The sequence below is a fragment of the Pelobates fuscus genome, chromosome 1, assembly GCF_036172605.1.
Source record: "Pelobates fuscus isolate aPelFus1 chromosome 1, aPelFus1.pri, whole genome shotgun sequence".
Taxonomy (NCBI): domain Eukaryota; kingdom Metazoa; phylum Chordata; class Amphibia; order Anura; family Pelobatidae; genus Pelobates; species Pelobates fuscus.
In genome coordinates this window covers 430513112-430533534 of record NC_086317.1, presented here as the reverse complement: position 1 = coordinate 430533534, position 20423 = coordinate 430513112, and the positions used below count along the sequence as shown (strand labels likewise).

The 20423-nt window shown below is 37.7% G+C and overlaps 1 protein-coding gene across 6 annotated transcripts in view; it reads left to right on the top strand.

The window, feature by feature from the left end:
- The window catches only part of NBEA (neurobeachin), a 520018-nt gene that overhangs the window by 276622 nt on the left and 222973 nt on the right, over positions 1-20423 (top strand). For all 6 annotated transcript variants that reach the window (XM_063429275.1, XM_063429259.1, XM_063429266.1 and 3 more), the window contains 3 exons: positions 7656-7720; positions 13503-13611; positions 18360-18526. In XM_063429275.1, the coding sequence (XP_063285345.1) occupies positions 7656-7720; positions 13503-13611; positions 18360-18526 (341 nt within the window). The remainder of the gene's footprint in view (positions 1-7655; positions 7721-13502; positions 13612-18359; positions 18527-20423) is intronic.

Sequence of the window (20423 nt, the reverse complement as noted above, 5' to 3'; positions counted from 1 at the left end):
AGAGTTGATTGGACTTTATATACATTACATTATATTCTCTTCTTTTTTTTTTTTTTAAGTTTTAGATGTTGATACTTTCCAGAAAAGAAAAAAAAACCCTGTCCTGGTGTTTTCCATTTAGTCCACTTATTAACTCTGTATATACACATGCAAAGACCATTGAATTCTCCAGCCATAGCTTTGGCTTTCGTTTCATAGTGCGGATACATCAATTTAATGCATAATTAAGTTTCTGGTTCACCTTATACAGATTGCATCATAGGGTGATTTAGGGCACAATGATGTGATTTGTATCCATAAATCTTATTGTACATAATATATCCAATCTGAAAGATATAACCTCAAGTAAAACATTTTATAAAAGCTCAAAATTCTAGGCAGCATCACAGACAATGGCCACCAGATCGGTCCAGCATCTGTTGCGTTCTTCTCTAGCTGTTCCTACATAATCTTATGTCTATATGCACCAATATAGTTTAGAAATTTAAAAGGAAGAAAAAAAAACCTTAGATGCCTTGCCCCTTTAATGTCTTTTATGCCCCCTGTGGCTCTTGTGTCAAAGACTGGGGTATCATTTATTTTCCCCCTCTGCCTGGTCTGACATGAGGCTGCTCGCTGCTTCCTGAGTGACTGGCGGCAGGGGGAATCTGTGTGGGCCTCTTCCTGCTGGTTACACTGGTCAACCGGATGTTGTGACTAGTGACGCTGAATATAGGATGCAGGCCTGTACCTCAACCACATATTGAGGGGAAAAAAACTGCGTCCTAAATTCCAAAATTATATTTTGTTTATTTTCTGGTTGTTTTTGTACAATGTTTTGATGTTTTTTGTTTTATTTTGGTTTGTTCTTGTACCCTGTTTTGCTATTTAGTGACTAAACCCTCTTTGAATAAGGTTATGACTTTAGTGCATCTAGCTATGTCTGTGTCTCGTAGAATTGAACTGCAGTGGAAGTTTTCCCTGGTGCATAGATCTCTCTACTCCTGACAGAAAACACATGACATTAAAATATTATTTGATTACACTGAATTTCCCATGTCTTGAACAGACACAGGAATTGATGGATAGCTTTATTCATTTTTTTTTCTTTGTCGAAGACTTAGGTTACTGTATACATTCAGAAAAGGAAGGGGAAATGCAAAGTTTGTTTTTCTTTCATTTACTACAGCAAATTAGATACTTTTATACCCTTTATGTTGGAAATTCCATGTTAACGACTATAGATTAGCAAAAATGTCAGACTTTTTTTTCCCCTTCTCTTTATCTGAGCTCCTGAATAAATGTAACATTGCCAGGGGCTTATATCGGAGGTATGGTCTAAATTTACATGAAATATCAGATTACCAGTGTCTGAAGGTACTTGTCAAAGATAATTCAGTTCATATGGACAGCCTTTTAGATTCTAAAGGGTACATAATCAAGACTTCTATCTCTAGGGAAATTAGAGGTCAGAGAAAATAATATATATTTTAAGTGTATTTAAAGATATTTACAGAACAGCAATCCATTGAACGGCCATTGCCCCAGTGCCTTGCGTCAGCGCATTCTTTAAATGAAAAAACAATACTTTTTTTTTCCTTTCTTTTTTTTTTTTTTGAATTCAGAACGGTTGTCTTGATGATGTGCAAAACATTTATCCAATATGTGCTATGAAGCATTAACCAAAAATGATTTTTTTGTTGATTTTCACATTATATTTTCCATATGTTGTTTTAAAATAAAATGACTTCAAGTAATGGATATCACATTGACTTGGAGCTGTGCAATCAGGTTTGGATAAGGTTTCTCTCTAATTAACCGTTCACTCTCTGGATGTGGTTTCCAGTCTGTTCAACCATGTGCGCCATACACCATCCCAGCATCGGGTGTTAGAGGAAGATGTATTATTGTTGGCATGGTCTCTCTTTGTTCTCTGGTGCCTGTGTAACGGCTTTGACAATGTCTTTAATAGTAGATTTTTCAAAACAAGTTGTGTAAGGATTTGTTTCACTTTTTCCCTCTCTTTGATGATTTGCAGATCTAGTATTCCTGTCTTCTTTCAGATACTCTGGTTATATGAAATTGCTTCCAGATTTGTCCATATGGTTTTCTTAACCCTCGTGTTACTTTAATAATTGCGCATTGGGGTGTCTCTCTCTGAGAACTATTAGTGGCAACAGTAAATAATGATTTCAAATAGATTTATAGATTTCTATCAACTATATCTATGTATATATGAATAGGAAGAAAATATAATCTTACTCCAGGGACATCTTTTTTTTGTTCAGTTAATGTTTTTGTTCAGTTAATAGTTGCAGAATACGGTGTATGAAACATATATTGGACAGACCTAAAGCTACTTAATGTCCAGTCCCTCTTAACACCCATTAACAATGTATAAAGCATATAGAAGAAGCTTGGAATTGACACATGCTCAAATAAATTGCTACTGAAAGACTTGGAAACCTTCCACTTTGGAGCTGAGCAATATAGAGAGTGTGTATTAGGACCACTATAGGGTCAGGAATACTAACATGTACTCCTGAATCTATAGTGTTAAAATCACTATCTAGCTCCTGTGGCCCTCCTTGCACTCCTAAATATAGTAAAATCGTACCTTTATTCCAATCTGCTGGTGCTTGCTCTGCTCCTTATCTGACTCCTTTGCTGGCATGATCTCAGCCAGTTCCATAGAAAAGCATTGGATTGGCTTAGATTGTCAATTGTGATGATCTCAGCCAAGAAGGCAGGCTGGGGTGGAGCCAAATGCCACCCTGACCAATTAGTATCTCCTCATAGAGATGCATTGAATCAGTGCATCTCTGTTAGAATGTGACAGCAGATAAGAACCATGACACTGGGCTTTCCTATGTTTCTATGTCTCCATGCAGACACACTCTGCAGCACTGCCCCAGGAAGCACCTCTAATAGCTATCTGGAGTGACCATAGGAGGTGTCCATAGGCTATAATGTAAATACTGCCTTTTCTCTGAATAGACAGTGTTTACTGCATAAAGCCTGCAGGGCCATGCTATACTCACCAGAACAAATACAATAAGCTGTAGTTTTTCTTGTGACTATAGTGACCCTTCCCCCCCGCCTCCTTTTTTTTTTTCCCCATCTCTGAATTTCCCCAATTTACAGGGTTATTCACTAAAGTTAAAATTGTTGGGAATTCAAAGTTTGTTCAATGTGAATTTCAACCTGAATTGATGAACTGGAAAAGATTCTAAAGGCAGCTATGCCCTATATGGAAAAACCCTCTGAGATTTATTAGCATGTTGTTGCAAGTGATGGCCACCACAAAGAACAGGATGAAGAAATAGTGTAAGGGGTGGCATATGTGGTTATAGTGCTTAGAATGTCACTTTTGTCAGGTTTTATCTTGGACATACCCTACACAGAATAAAAGGTGCAGATCACCAAATAATGCTGATTACTTGAAGGCCAATGTACCCATGAAATCAAAATCAAACGGATCTGCCTTTTTTGGGCGTGTAGACTCTTTTTGAATGTTGTAATCAGAGAGTGTGTGCCCATCTTCCAACTGTTCTCCATCAAAGATCAATCTTTGTTGGTCTGGTGGGATGCCTTCTTTGCCTTGAATGGAACCGATTTTACGTAAATCTAATAGTTATACTTGAGTTTTCATTCCATATTAATCTACATTGATCTATTAATAAGACTGATATAACCATGAATCCCATACAGTGTGATCGTATGTTATCATGTACTAGAAACGATTACTAGATGCGATGCAATTACCTTGTGTCCGTGTAAATTGATGTTGTTAATTTTGATTGTTGTGGAATACAATAGATCATCTAAGGTTGATCTGTCCCATGTAGCCCCTTACCTTACCTTGTCTCTATAAGCCCAAAGCTACCTTGTAAGCTTACTGAACTGGACCCTCTCTCCCGTATCACACCTCATGTAATGTCTTTCAAATATCAGTTTATCTGTAATCCTGTTATGTTCCGTGATACTGAATCTGCTGGTGCTTTTCTTTAAATCCCAAACTTTTAGAATTATTATATGGGAGTGTATAGGCAAACACAATCTGGAGAAATGAATGTACCAAATGTCCCACATTTGTGTTTTGTTAGTTCTACATGACAAATTCCCTTAGAATCATATGAGCTTAGCTTTTTACCAGCAACTCATGTAGAGGAATGAAAAGGTATACCCATTAGGGGACCATGCATGTTTTTATTATTAAGATTTACAGAGCTGTCAGAACTTTGGGGAGAGACCCGCTGAGTTTTCACATTGGACCTATCACTCTTGGCGTAGCAGAGTCAGCACACAGTATGGTATTGGCATCCGTGGAGGAACTTAGACAGCTCATATTTGAGTCTTTCTTGCTGTATGCAGTTGATTTCGGTGTTAAACAGAAAAGAACATTTTAGGTCACTGCTAAAGGACCATAAATAGTCATAATAGGGAAATGTTTGCTTTCAGTGGTGCTTTTGTGGCATTTTCTATGCTTTTAGCTACTTTGTTACAGTTAAGTATCAATAGAAAGCAGATGTGTGATGCTGAGGTGGTTCATAAATTTTGTACATGGACCAGTTTGGAACATATTGTATCATTTTGCCATTTACTTGAAGTCTCCATACATTGTGGCACTTTGTGGAATAAGCATGCTTTATAAAACATTTACCAAAAAGTGTAAATGTTAATGGAAACATGTTACAAAAAATAAACCTGTAGAAATAAAGGCATAGGGTAGTAAGTGGACATGAGAAGTAAATAAACTAGTGTTGATACTGGGGCAGTAGGATACTATGGTAACGTTCTATTTTACCCCATGGCTTAAGCAGATTCCAGCCCAGATGGTTTCAGACCGACCAGCTTTTTCTTCGACTGTTTCTCATTAGACACTGATAAAGGACCAACATTGGCTCCTACCCCAACTATAACGGCAATGATTCTGATTCTGTTTGGCTTAATAACAAACTCCATTTATTAACAGACATCCAACTTTGCAACAGCTAATGTGCTCTATCAGAGGGAGTTAAAAGGTAGCTCCCTGGTGAAGAACTACTTCTCATGTGATGGTTTGGTAGATTTAAAGACAGACAAATCATTGTATGAGCTGTAGCTTTAAACCATCTAGGATCTACCTTTGGCCATCACTATGTTATAGTTTATATTGAATCTATAACTTGTTTATAGCCAAACATCTCATTATGTGGTGTCAGGAACAATAACTGGAACCTCTCCTTTGTGATTTGATCTATTCAGTACATTCTAAAGGAAAATGATAGATGAGGATTTGGGTTTACAGTATATATCATTATCAGTTAGGACTTGGGAAGATTCTGTGATAGAAAGCGTTTTATAAGCACAATGTCATAGTTGTGTTAATATTGATTTGCTAATTGATTTTAAAACCTATTTTACATGGGAATATAGTAAGAAAATCTGGCAGATGACTGCATACATTTTAGTCTATATCTGGTAGATCCGGGTTTTGCTCAGTCTGTGCCATTAAAAATTAGACTAGGTAACATGCAGTGGGCAGTCTGCATAATATTTCGTTCACAAACATTCCAATTCTTTCCTGAGTAGCGTGTGCATGTGCGTACTTGCATCTGATGGACCAGGTGATCATTACGGACTGTGTTCCTTATCATTACTGACACCTGGTCTTGAAGTGACAAACACCAGTGATATATAATAATCAGAGTGACAACTGGGAACGACCGGTTTTAAATCAAGCTGCAGTCTTGTCATTTGATAAGAGGAAATCCACAAAGAACACAGTTTCCCCCCCTAAATTTGCAGCATCTTTTTAAGTGGCTTTTATAATTTTATGAAAGCATTACATAAAGCGTACTGACAATTTGTTGTTGTTGTTTTTTTGTTGTTTCTTCAACTCTTCTTAAAATGTTTAATTCTCTGGGTGTTTGTTAATTTAAACTCAAGATTTCTACTAAGTAATAAATAACATGGGGTGAAAAGTAAGTTTTATTAAAAGTAAAAACAAATATAGAAGCCATATTTACTAGTCAATGTGCCACTAATCTTTGCTTTGTTTATAATTAATATTATGCTCTTTCTTTTGTTTCTCTTTCCCATCATGAAATCACTGTATTTTTAAAGCTCTTTCCATTTTTACCAAACAATCCAATCCTGCACAGTGTGCCCTTGACTTAGATTAAGGGGTTATGACTACTATCACACTTTAGTAAATCCCAGCCTATGTTTTTTAAGCATTTTTCTGTCTGGGCATGGTATTAAAAGGCATTAAATTGCTGAAAGATAATGTGTGTTTTGGAATTATACTTGGAAACAAATTGCTGTTCCCAGTAGTGTTGGTATAGCACTGCCTAGAGGCACAGATGAAATATAGTCCACATCATTTCTGTCCTCAGGAACAATGACACAGTTATGCACAGAGCTCATTCCCTTTGCAGAAGGAAATTACCCCTACCTGTTATAAGTAAAAATGGAGATATCTATTAATTGAATATATCTATAGCTTTATAGGTTTCTATAATCAATGCAGCCATTGCAAATTGTTCTACAAAATGCAAATGTACAGCGCTACCCATCAAGCTCTGTATCCGTTTCTTTTAAGTCTTCTGTCTGTTTTAGTGCCCCTATCTTTTCATCTTTCTCTGCTTTGTCTTTTTCTGATTACGCTGTATACCCTATGTCTGCCTCTTCCAATATGTTTTCCCCACATCCTTACCCTGTACTAATTTTCTTCACCCCATACTATCATACTATAGTATATATGCATTTTTTCTCTCTGTTTTGCTCTGTTTTTTTTTTTTTTTTTCTCCTTGTACGGTTTGTGCATTTATCTTTTCATTCTGTCCTTTACACTGATCTCTTACTATTGTGCTCTCTCTTCTTGTGTCCCACACTGCTCCCCTCTTTAACTGCTCCATCACTCATAGTCAGCAGCAGAAAGCACATTGTGAATCATTTAATGCACACTGACATCAGCTGATCAATTTGACCCCCTTGCTGACATCAGCTGACCAGTTTGACCCCCTTGCTGACATCAGCTGACCAGTTTGACCTCCATCAGCTTGTGTCAATGTTAACATCTTGTTTCCCACTGCTGTGCTGGGTCATAACGCATTTTTTTTCTTTGCTAAATGGTAACTTTTTCATTATACATTAAAAATATATGCAAACGCAGTAAGTTAAACATAATTACAAAATAAATAAAAACAATGCAATCATTTGTAAAAACTGTGTTAGCTGTTCATATCCCCAGTCTTGGCAAATTCAGTAGTAATCTCTGCTTAGACCAGGAAGTGATTCCGGTAATTGGGGTGTTACTGTGATCTTCAAGGGTAAGGATGTCCCACAAATCCCCTCAAAGTAGGGCTTTCTAGACAAAGTGAGATGGTCTATGAATCTACTTTAGCAACCTAATAGCTGAATTATAACTATGAAGCATGATGATGTAATGTATACCTGTATTAATAAAGAAAATCTGGGCTTAGAGGGTTCTGCATGGGACGTGTGCTTATGAATCAATTTCGATCCTAATTATTCATTCATTTTAAGAGGCAAGAAGGTCAATATAAAAAGCATGCATAACTGTAACCTACCCTATGCACAGGGCATAGTGTGCTATGATAATAAACTATGGAAAACTGTAACACCCTGAACTACTAGTATATTAATGACTAGTCCTGTCCTTCCTCTAGGAGTGGCAAAATTCGATCCAAAAGAATGCCGGACTTGCGTTTATCGAACTTATCAACGAAGGAAGGTAACTAATTTCCTTATTTCACATTATTTATCCTTTAAATATTCATGATAGAATAGCACTTTCTATAACCATTTGGCACATTCTCTTTTAAATGGACATGTATGTGTGAAGTATGTATTGCTGAGTTGTTAAAATTATCCAAAAGCGATTTAACAGACAAAAGCGCTAATAACTTGATGTATGAAATCATAAAATACTATAGGAAGAAGCTATACCTTGGAAATCAGAATGTGTTTATCCATTAGGGAAGTGTAGAATCAAAATTGGAATGAGATATAAAGCGACTAGATGATAGAAATCATTTGAGCCTGTCGTAGACCTGAGGTTCCAACTGCTACAGGGTCCATGTTAACAGTGTATATTAATCATTCCTGTGCTTAGTAAGTGTCCCATGTCCCCAGGTAAGGGACTAATGTGTGTGTGCTGTAGACAAAAAGGTAATTGAAGACTGCATTAAAAGAAAAGAAGAAGAAGAAGAAGAAGAAGAAAAAAAACAACCCACAGTTCTCTGCTTGTATTCCATTGGAATGTTTGTGTGTATTTTAGGTAATTTTAATTGGAGAAATGTTCACTCTGACTACAGAGGAGCATTAAAGGTTTATAATGTTTATCCTAGATTTGGCCACCATTTTAGCCCTGTAAGGTTATTTCCCACTGACAGTCTATGGATAGCAATCTGTTAATCCATCTGCTACTCCATCTGGTCTGGGCAGCACAGCTCCTCTCTGTCTTAATCACCAGCCCTTGTGAAATGATAGTTGAAAGACTTGGTGCTGTCCATGGTACTATCCTGATCACTGACACAGGGAGCTTTAGGACAGTGTTAACAAGAAAAAAAACACAGGTTGGCTACTTTGAAAAGCTACACCATTCCCAACATCATATATAGCCACTAGTGTCTGCCTTCCATTATTGCAACTATTTAACAAGTTCATGCCTCGTGGATATTTGATAAATACCTACAGGGTTTTAGGGCATTTGGCAAGCTTATTTTTATAAATTGGATATCGAGCCTGGAAATTCAGAATATTAGTCTAAAGCAATTTCATTTGTTTGTAGGATAATGCAATTTCAAATCAAATTGAAAACACTTTTCAGTCTACATTGTTGTAATCCAGCTTTGCATGAAATGTAACGTGTTTATTAAAATGATAAATTTTAACCTTTTACGTTGTTTTTTTAGATGTATTTTTTTTTTTTTTTTTAAATTCTTTATTTTCTTAGTGCACGAAATAACATACATGCTTGTGATGCCACAACGGCATTGACAAGCATATTGCAAGATCACAGGTTGATACAGTGTCATGGCAAGTTAAGAACTGCACATTTTTTATGTTTTCAATAAACAGGCTGAATCATAGGTCTGCGCTTAAGACCAGAGAATACAGGAGAAATGATAGAAGTACTAGTAGATATTAAACAAGCTTGATCAATTTTTTAAGGCACCGACATAGTGTCTAGCTCCAACTTATCCATGTCTAGTGTAGCTTGGGAAGTGTCTTAATCAAACAGGATTTAGTCATGGAGTATGGTCCTATATTAGATAGGTGTTCAGGCTCTATATGCTGTAACCTGCACACATTCCAAATGTACAGGCTATGTCAGTGTGCCTGAGATTGATGCTACTGGGTCACGAGTAATGTGAAGGCAGCCAAAAATAAGAAAAAAAAAAAAAAAAAAAAAAAAACATGTGTGACTAAAAAGAGCAAAAAACATGAGGACCTTTTTACATTTAGTAAGCTAAGTAGCTGAGTTACAGGCTATCCAACTTGTCTGAGTCACTTGTAGCGAGTTGTCTTAATGGGTTATCCAGACAAGTGGATGATCGTGATTAAGTGAGTTGCATCCTAGGCTTTTAAGATTAAACATATACAGTGCTCATCAAGTTAGACTGCAGGTCCTACGTTATGCTGTCCAAGTGCACTGTGGTTGAGTGTGTAAGTGTTACGCAAGCTTAAACCAAACTGACAAATAAAAGTGGTACAACATCCTAAGTAGAGATGTTTAAATCTGGAATGTTAACTAAATTAACAGAAAACAAAACTAATGATAACATGCTCCACCAGGTTGGTATTTTATGAGTAAAGGGAGGCACCTTGGTCATTCTTAGGCAGAAAGAGATGCGTGGAACAGCACCGCTCTCGGTAGCTTCTGCCGCCACCCACCCCTTTCTCCCCACTGACTAGTACTGGTCACCCAACACCTGTGCTAGTCTTTGGCAACAAATAGGTACATAGAGTCTCATGATCCCGAGGCTGCTCGTCTCGCTGGCCCCCGGCCCTGTCAGGAGCCCATGTGCGAGTCCCTCTGCTCTGGTCCGTCTTGCAGCTGGGAGCAGGAACTTGAGGTTTAGTGTGCTCCGCTCGTGATGAAGGCTTGGTCCGCACTAGGATCTTTCCCTTGCAGGCCTTCTGTCCTGGTAGGAGGTAGCGGGCACCGGATCTCTTAAGGCATAAGCGGGTCGTCTGTTTCTCCTGCCGCGCTGAGCTGGGAGCCGCGTGCACCGTCCAACGCTTGTCTGTCGGGAGGCAAGGAGGGTCCTGAGGCTTGTTAAGGTGCTTGCTCTCTCTCTTCTGCTCCTCTCTGTCTCTCAGCTTCTGCCAGAATTTGTTAAATAACTCATCTAGCCGCTCTTCAAGTGTCGCTTGTGGGCTTCGTGCTGCATTTTCAGGGTCCTCCGCCGCCATCTTGGTGTCAGCGGTAAGCTGAACACAGGCCCCAGAATGGATGGGTTACCGTGTACCTCAGTTGGCTTGAAGGGAAAGCCTTTGTGCTTATGCCGGGATGACCCTCACCGGCTGGGGGGGGAACGAGGGTCCCAGGTGTGTCAATGCTGTCCTGCAGTGCTGCTCCCAGGGAGATCTGCCACCTCTCCCCCGTTTGCAGCTGCTGGTAGGCCGCAATTCGTGAACGGTTTTTATAATGTTTTTCCGAGCATGGAACTTCACCCTAATGAGTCTCGGGGTATCACCGTAGCTCTATTGTTCCCAGATGTTGGTTCTGGTGTATTTTGTCTGCAATATGTCGCTTTTTAGTGGGTTTCTGCTCAGAGTTCTCTCCATGTGCGACCAGCCTGATCGACGGTTAGGCCCCGCCCCCGTTTTTTTAGATGTATTGTTTCACTTTTAGCTATTCGTATTCTTCAAATACACATTGCATATTACGTTTTGACATGTGAACTTTATATTTTGTTGCAAACTGGATTGTATTAATGTATTCTTTCACACAAGGGTTGACAAGTAGAAAGCAGGAAAAGGTAAAGCACAGAGAAATTCTCTCATTTTAAAATAGCTAAAACCGTGAGAGACAAATATTACATCTCTCCATTCTGTTTGTGGTAGTAGCTTGTGTTGGCCAGGCATACAGAATATAGATGGCAAAATGATATATTTTGTGGGGGGGGGGGGGGGTGGGGGGGGGCAATCCATTTTGTCTGTTTTGGCCAGCACTGAATAAAACTGTTGCCATCTCACTGTTTAGTTAATTTAACCCGAATTCAGGCTTGTAGTACGGAGTAGTTCTATGATCTTTCTTTACCAGTTGTATTGTGTTGCATTAAGCACTTCTGGGGATTCAGATAGGAATCTGAAGTGGGAAAACTTGCTATAAATATTTATTCTACTTGGCTACTGCACTTGTGAGGGCAGTTCATCAATCATAGCTGGGGTATGTAATTGTGCAGTTGTCAACAATTAACGGGACATAAACAGTTGATGAATGGGCAGTTAAATTAAAGCGTTGCCAAGGACAGCCTGAAATTATAAACTAGGTCGTTCAAAATATTGCAACAAAAGATTGTTATAATTAAAACAAAGCAAGGTTAATGAGATGTAAAATTGCATATAATGTCTGTACCACGATGGCTGATTACCTACGTCCAGTCTTGAAATCATCCAATAAAAAAACAAAACGACAATTCTTCATTAAACTCCTCTTTGCCTGCAGTCTGGTAGTCAAGGGGTTAAGATATTTAATCTGCAGAGAGTTTAATTGAATCTCACTGTTTATGTGTAATATATTATCTTGGTATTACAAAACAAATCTCATGGAATAGTTAAGGTTTTTAATAAATATGATAACATTCTGAACATTTATATGCACAGTAGATAGAAATATATTTAAAAGAATAAGGTTTGTAATTACTGTTGACTTGTAGAATGCTTCAACTATCCTTTAACTAGGTATGCCCCCACCCAAGGCAGCAGTGTTTTTAATGTAGTCTTTCAATATCAATTTCCCATCAGTGTCATCTGTTAAATGACACACGTTTGACAAATAAATGTGTTTAGTTTATAAGTTATAGTGAGCTAAGCACACGATTAGTATCCCTCTAAACGTCACAAAACCTGTACGTGGGACATTTGGGCCCTTGTGGAAAAGTAGCTTATTATATTTTAATGTTATTACAGTAAAATACATCCTGATTATGATAATTATTGTGAAAATGCAGGGGGAAATAAAATCCTTTCTTTTGGCACAAAATGCCCTATTTAATATACCTTAGGGTAACCACTCAGTCTGTATGCCATTATAGGTGTAACTGTAAATTTAATTGTCAGTTACTGCATTGTACCAAAACGTGATCTATGACAAGAAATCAGTTTGTCGAAGTTCTATGTTTGAAACATAAATGGACTGGTCCAGAATTTGGACTTTGGACTCTATAAAACCTGGAAAGCCTAATTTTTATATTATTGATTTATCACTGCAGTAGTAAATGTCACATTTTTTGAAATCACATCAACAATGCAATATGAATATATTGTGTATATTAAAAAAAAAAAAAAAATTGCCTGAAAATTTCACAAAGATTGGTGATAGAATGGTGGCAGAATATGTGACTTTTAACTGCCACAGTGACACAGACAATGGGTTAAACCTTAAAGTGACACTCCATTTCCAAAAATGCATATTTTTTATGCATAAATTAAATTTTTACAAACATTTGCCAATTATTTCCAAAGCCCTAAAACTTACCTTTCATAAGCTGCAGAACAGATATCTGTGGTTAATGAAGATTCTACCTGTTCTACACAGGAGAGGTCAAGAACAAAGTGTAAATTGTAAAGGCAATGAGAATTGACATAGATATAGATGGATCTGTAAGACTGGCCCACTTGATGGTAAACAAATCGGGCTGCCTGGCAAATGGAGTACTGAACACCAAAGCTGCTTAGTGCATTTTTTTATTTTTTTTTGTAAGTGATCAAAATTAACATGTTCTGGTCCTAAGCAAAATAATTACATATGCAAGGCTACACAGCATAGGAGGATGATAATGAACGTGGTGCTATACATTTTGAAACATGGTACACGTGCGGGCAAAGTAGTACAAGATATGGGGTTTCCTTACGAACCTCTTCAAACCTGCGGCGCTAAGCTGTTATTTGATCCATGACACAGAACTGACAAATTGCACCCATAATCGTGTCACCCTAAAGCTTCTCCCAACCCTCCTTACTATGTAACAATATTGCAACACCAAACCCCCTATTACCATCTCTTCTAGCAGGAAAACTCACCGTTCAGGTATAAGTCAGTGACAGCATGCCTGGAGCCAGTTTTAGTTTGGTTTGCATTGAATAATGTAAACAGTGGAGAAATGTTAAGTATATAGAAGACCCAATACAGAATTGTATGTATTAGGTGTATAAAAGACCTGTATTAAGATGTGTTCAATATTTTCATTGCAATTCATTTAGTAATAGACCCACAATAACCCCTTTCATATTATAGATCTAAGTAATGGCGTCCTCTCTCCATATTGCCTTGTCTTTTCCAGACTCTTGTGCCATGCCATGAAGGATCACATAGTGCGTGTTGCAAACGAAGCCGAGTTTATTTTAAACAGACAGCGAGCGGAGGATGTACACAAACACGCAGAGTTTGAGGTAAGTGGCGTTGTTGATAAAGTCCTGCTCCTCTGTTTTCAATCAGTCATCACTTCCCAGTAACTCCATCTGCAGCCCTTTATTTTACCGAGAGGAACGTGCGTTTAATTCAGTTCAGGATATATATTTTTTTTGAGCAGCTTTGGTTAATGTCAAGCACAAGGAACCAGTTTATTGTTTGCTTCCCTGTCGGAATTTCATGAACATATTTACAGCTTGGAACAATTCCTTCATCAGAAACAAGTGTCCCGCTAGCCTGCCTGTGCCTGGTGTTTGTTGGCAGAAAGCGCCATCGGATTTTACAAGTTGTAATACTATAACATTTTATAGTGTCATTATTTTTTCTTGTCATTATGAAGCAGTCCTAGATGCCTTTTAATTTCCTTATGCTTGCATATGCTGATTTCTTTTTCTGGCCTTTGATATGGGCTTGGAAGAAATTTGTTGTAAGAATTGAACAAATTAAAATTGTAGTTGCAATAACTGGGAACAGCACAGTATTAAGTCAATTCTTGTTGGATTGCAGTCAAACTTCCCAAGCTTACATTGTAGCTAATGACGCAGATTATTTACAAAGGGGTGAAATGTCGATGAGATTTCTGTATAGATACATAGTAATCTATGGAGCATGATCTCCCATATAAAAGCTGGCTGAGCATCTTGGCTATTTGAGGGCCCACCCATGATATCACATCCGATTCCATAATTTCAAACCTAGTTGGAGAAAGGCCTGGTAGTTTGTAATAGCCTTTTTAAAGTTTTCAATAAACTTTAAAAATAAAGATGATTTACTACAGCAAAGAGGTATCAATTCCCAGCATACCTCCCAACAGTCTATTTGGCAAAACAGTCAGAATTTTGGGTCCTGATCGCTTTTTTTTCTTTTTGTCCATATCTCCATATTCAGCCTTGTTTTGTTGTTCTGGTATTGCCACTAGCAGGCTGACTTGATTGCCCTTACTTTGGGTGTGCACAGATCTCCATTTTTCTCCTCCTAATTAAGACCCTATGTGGCATGATTTTTCAGGCAATAGGAAAATATTGTGAATATGTTTAACCAGGAAAAGTACATTTAACTTTTACAAGTTACTAAGTATCCTGGGCTACAAATATTAGTACAACTCAACTTAATGGTACTTATTTTTTGATCTCTGGATACTGGAATGGTCTTGTTACTGCTTCTGGTGTCCTATCCATCATGTCATCTTCTTATTTGATAGTTAAGTTTTGTCACAATTTGCACCCTCTGTAAGGTGGAGCAAATACATTTATTGGTAGCATCATAACCCTTTGCTATCTCATAAATCGTGTGTGTGTGTGTGTGTGTGTGTGTGTGTGTGTGCGCGCGCGCGCTCATATGCGTGTCTGTTTGTGTGTGTGCATATGCGTGTGTGTGCGTGTATGTATTTTTGTAATCGTGTACACATCTTAACAGCCAACTGGTATAAGGCAGATTGACTTGAATGGGGAAAATGAAATCTAGAGCTGTGTCAAATTTTTCCAAAGGTGCCCTACAGCTGGGGAGAGAGTGCCGCAGATTAGATGAGATGAGCTCCTTATCTCTGCCAGACAGCTCTCTTAAGCCTACAGTGTGATGTACAGGCTATTGCACTCCTTGAGCTCCCAGAGCAGTTTATTTTTAACTACATTGAGGAGAGGCTAAAAGTGAACCCAGTCCAATTGTAAATATCTTTTAATATATTAATTTAGAATCACTCATTAAAGATAAAGGAATGGCTAAACCCAATATTTATCAATAGTAACGTTATTATCATATGTAACACAATCCCACTTGTGCTATTACAAAACCTTATTGCTCCTCCTGGAGCAAAATCTACCTATTATTCTAAAACACCTACAAGCCCAATTGACCTAGCACTCTGCATGTTTAACCAACAGTTAATATAAATGGTGTGCACCGTAAGCCTGCAAGCTGCCTGTATGGGTTTTTTGCTTCTTACAAAAAGTTCTCTGATTCATTCTCTGCCCTACTATAAAATTAATCAACAGGGATTTGCTGAAACTGGCTGAACTAAATCCCCAGCTATCCCACCACCATTTTCTGACATACAAGGAGGGATCCATTACTTTATTCTGGCCGTGTCAATGGGAAAACCCGTCTTGTGCTTGGAAATCCAGCCAATTCCTGGTCTCTGCAGTCATCACTGCAGAGGCTGCACATCCCATGAATTTACAGAAAACAAGGTGCTTTCAGAGTACAATTTTTAAACATTTTTTATTATGTTTTTTTTTTTTTTTTTTTATGTATTTTAGAAACAATAGCAGGGTATGGTGCCAGGAGGATTCTTATCATACCTGGTACTTTGTGCTCACCCCTCCTCTTCTCTCCTCTCTCTTTTAAAGGGACACTATAATCACCAAAGCAAATTCAGCTTAATTAAGCCGTTTTGATGCATAGATCATGCCCCTGCAGTCTCACTGCTCAATTCAGGAGTTAAATCACTTTGTTTATGCAGCCCTAGTCACACCTACCTGCATGTGACTTACACAGCCTTCCTAAACACTTCCTTCAAAGAGTTATCTAATCTTTAAACTTCCTTTATTGCACATTCTGTTTTGATTTAGAATTGTTATCTCCTGCTCGTGTGATTAAAGTACAAGTTACACAGCAGGAGAGAAATGTATAAAGCAAGTTAATATCTGATTGGAAATAGAACCATGTTTTTCATGCAGACTGTGCCAGTCCGATACAGGGGAGGTGTCATTAGGGCTGCATAAACAGAAACAAAGGTGATTTAACTCTTAAATGGCAGATAATTGAGCTGTGAGACTGCAGTGGCATGATTTATACACCTAAACTACGTATTTATGTTAAAGTTGTTTTGGTTACTACAGTGTCTCTTTAACATTGCATATATGTGGGCAAAAGGTTGGTCTGGCCAAATCGATATCTATATTAAATTAATCTGTAGAAAATTAAAATAAATTATCTTGAATGATAAATAACATTGTATGTAATTTAGCCCGACTGCATTTAATCCTAGCAAATTTTGCCAAGTCCCACATTATTCCTGTTTGCTGTTTTATAGTTTGCACAATCCAATCATCTACAAGGCCACTAAAACATGTTCCACGTATCTTTACCTTTTAGATTACAGTTACAGAGGTGGTTAGGCCCAGCCTCCAACACAAGTGATCATATTGTCTATATTAAAACCAGTACTGCCTCTTAGAACCCCCTGAACTGAACAAGAATATTATCCCTCATCCTGTACTCTCAAACCATTAAAATTAATTCAATCATCATTCAGAATGAGGCATGATAATTTAATCCTACTGTCCAATTAAAGGATGAGATATTCACCATTATCACAGAGGCAGACCATTGTGCTAATTACTTATTAGCTTTAGAGAGAGGATACATTTGTACAATGATTTAACCCCTTCATTGCATTTGTTTTTACTACACACTATTGGAGAGGACTAATATTTTGTAGGAAACCCGTATATAACTGTTCATTATTCCAACAGCTGTCAACAATTATTGATCATTTTAACATTTCCCATTCAGATTGGTTTCTTGTTTTGTTTCTTCTTTGCATAACGTCCTGTGGTGTATCATTCAGTATACAATAACAACAGCATATCGAGTCATACTTATTTATTTATTCATACAATATTTTATCAGGATGGATACTTTGAGATTTCTCTCGTTTTCAAGTATGTCCTGGGTCCACAAAACATTGCATTGTTACAATCGGATACAATATTACAAAAAAATACAATATACAAACTATATGTATGTGTGTGTATAACAAAAATTATATTTGGCACAGGTGAGTGTGGTACAGTAATAAAAGCTTATGCATGAATACAAGTAATACGTATCGGCTTGTTCGTTTATATATGTTTGTGTCTGTATAACACAAGGCAGAAGGAAAGAGAATTTTAGGGGAGAAAAATTAAGTAAAAGAGAGAAAAAGACAAATTCTATTTAATAACATAATGCCGGGGTGCCTGAATTAAAATAAGTGGATTGAAAAAAAGACCATCTTGCAAAACTTGCAGAGATACAGCAAAGTATTTACTGCCAAAATAATGGATTCCACGCAGTCAGACATTTTTCAGCCATTCAGATGAAGTCAGATATACTCACTCGCACATGTACCTTCATGTATAATAGAACAAATCATTATTCACACAGGTCCAACATGTTCCACAGCATAGCACTAACTGTACATGGACCAACAAGACAAAAACAATATTAAAATACATTAAGAATTGATTGCTAGGTGTACTAATTATATTTACTAAGCAGAGTGTATTGTCGGCAAAGGAAAAGCAGTACTGAAACTTAAATAGCTAAGTCGGAACAAATCATTAATTCATCCCATTTTCCATTTCAGCTATTAGTCCAAAATTATGAAATTCACTTATTAATTCACCATCATAAACTGTTTATGAAATAAATAACAGATATCTAGCAGTCCCATTAAGTTATGAATTAAACGATCAAACTCCTCTGCTTTAGAACATCCCATCTTTTTAATGATTCTTAGGTAAGTCTATGTTGCCTTGCTTTGCCCATGCTAAGCTTCCTGGACCCCCCTTGGCTGATACAAATGGTATGGCTCAAGAAATGTACTGGGTTCTAGTTTAATTCCTGTGTCTGCTTCGGTTTATCATTTTTTTTTTTTCTCCAACTGTACATTACCAGCTACTCTAAAATTTTCCTTGAAAAGTGGTTCATAATGGGATTCTAACTGTGTATCTTTTCTTTGTTAAAGTCCCAGTGTGCTCAGTATGCCGCTGATCGGAAAGAAGAGGAGAAGATGTGTGACCATCTAATCAGTGCTGCGAAACACAGAGACCATGTCACAGCCAATCAGTTAAAGCAGAAGATCCTTAACATTCTGACCAATAAGCACGGAGCCTGGGGTGCCATCTCCCAGAGGTAACATTTACCAGTTTAACAAGCCATTGCACGTGTTACTTATTCATGTTCCAATCAAGGCCACTTTGTCTTGTCCGTAATTGTAGCTACACTGTGTTTATTTGTTGTGTATTAAGGGATGGGAGTATGTTGTGTTTAAATTGAAGTTTGAACAAGGATGCGTATACAGCTAGTGCTACATGACCTTCATAGTGTGAAATATTAACCTCAGTGTTTGTTACAAGGGCTCAGAATATCTCTTTATATTGTGTCTAGCCTGGTAAGTCAATCTGTCTGTCTTTTTATCCTGATCAAGTATAATTGGCCTGTGTTAACGTATTGTATAGGATCTCTACAACATGCTTTAAAATGGGGGAGCGGAATCTCAATATATCATACTCTTAAAGCACTTATAAAGTAAATGAAAACACTGCAAATGCCATCAGTATCTGCAGGTTTACAGATGTGGAGACATGAGAAGCAAGGAGTAAATCAATAAAATAAACATGAAAAACATAGGTGCATGGCCTCATGCATTAACAAAATATTGCTTATCTAACGCTGAGAATAAATTGGCATGTGTGGTCTTAAAACTGAGCTGTAATTTTTTTATTTTTTGGGGGGTTTCCATTTCTTTTGCCACTTGTAGTTTAAAGGAGCACTATAGGGTCAGGAACACAAACATGTATTCCTGACCCTATAGTGTTAAAACCACCATCTAGCCGCTATGGTCCCCTCTTGCCTCCCTAAATGAAGTAAAATCTTACTTGTATTCAAGTCTGGAGCTCCTGGCTCTCTGCCCCTGTTTACCTGTGAACTGCTCATGTCTGCTGTCAATCACAATGCTTCCCCATAGGATTGGCTGAAACTGTCAAGGAGGCAGATCAGGGGCACAGCCAGCAGAAATCAAACACAGTCCTGGCCAATTGGTATTTCCTCATATAGTTGAATTGAATCAATGCATCTCTATATGAATGTATGCATGCAGAGGGTGTAGACACTGAATTGCAGTGCTGCTCACTGTGCAGCACTGCCCTAGGAAGCAGCCCTAGCAGCCATCTGTGGAGTAGCCAGTGGAGTTATCACTAGGCTGTAATGTAAACACTGCATTTTCTCTCAAAAGAGTGTTTACAGCAAAAAGCCTGAAGGTAATTCTACTCACCAGAACAAATGCAATAAGCTGTAGTTGTTCTGGTGACTATAGTATCCCTTTAAACATTATACTACATAGAAATTCCCAACTACTTATATTTTTTTATTGTTTATGCTTCCTTGTGCTTTTTATTGATGTGTAGGTACTAAGACTTTTTTCCTGCAGTTTGCCCTTTTGTTTGTCTGTGTACACATGCCATAGTGTCATATTTCTGTCCCATATCCTGCACAGTTATGTTCTCCTCCATGCACACTGCAACCCAGTTCCCTTCTCAGCGATCCCGTCGACTGTACTGATCCATGTACCTTCAGCCACATCTCTTGTCCTCTATATCTATATTACACTCCCTCTAAACCTGGTGTTCCCAAAAGTTAGATCCCCAGTTGTTTTAAAACTATAGCTTTATGCTTTTTAATTCTAAAAACATACCAAAGGCATGCAAGGCATCATGGGAGTTGTAGTTCTTAACATTTGGGGATCTACCTTTTGCGCACCCCTGCTCTAAACAATCATTCTCAGCTCCCTATCTATCTATTAGTTGTTGTTTTTAACCCAACATAAGCCAGCCTAACACACAAAGATGTTCTGCATGACTTAATAGCTAAATTCAATGTATTGTAAACATTTGCTTCATCTGTAACATTTGAGCATTTTAGAGTTTTTCTTAACAATATGTCTATATATTTTTATAGAACTACTAACAAGCATCTGTTTTCAGACAGCTAAACTGCAAGAAACATTCTTTTAAAAAGTTGTGCATTCTGT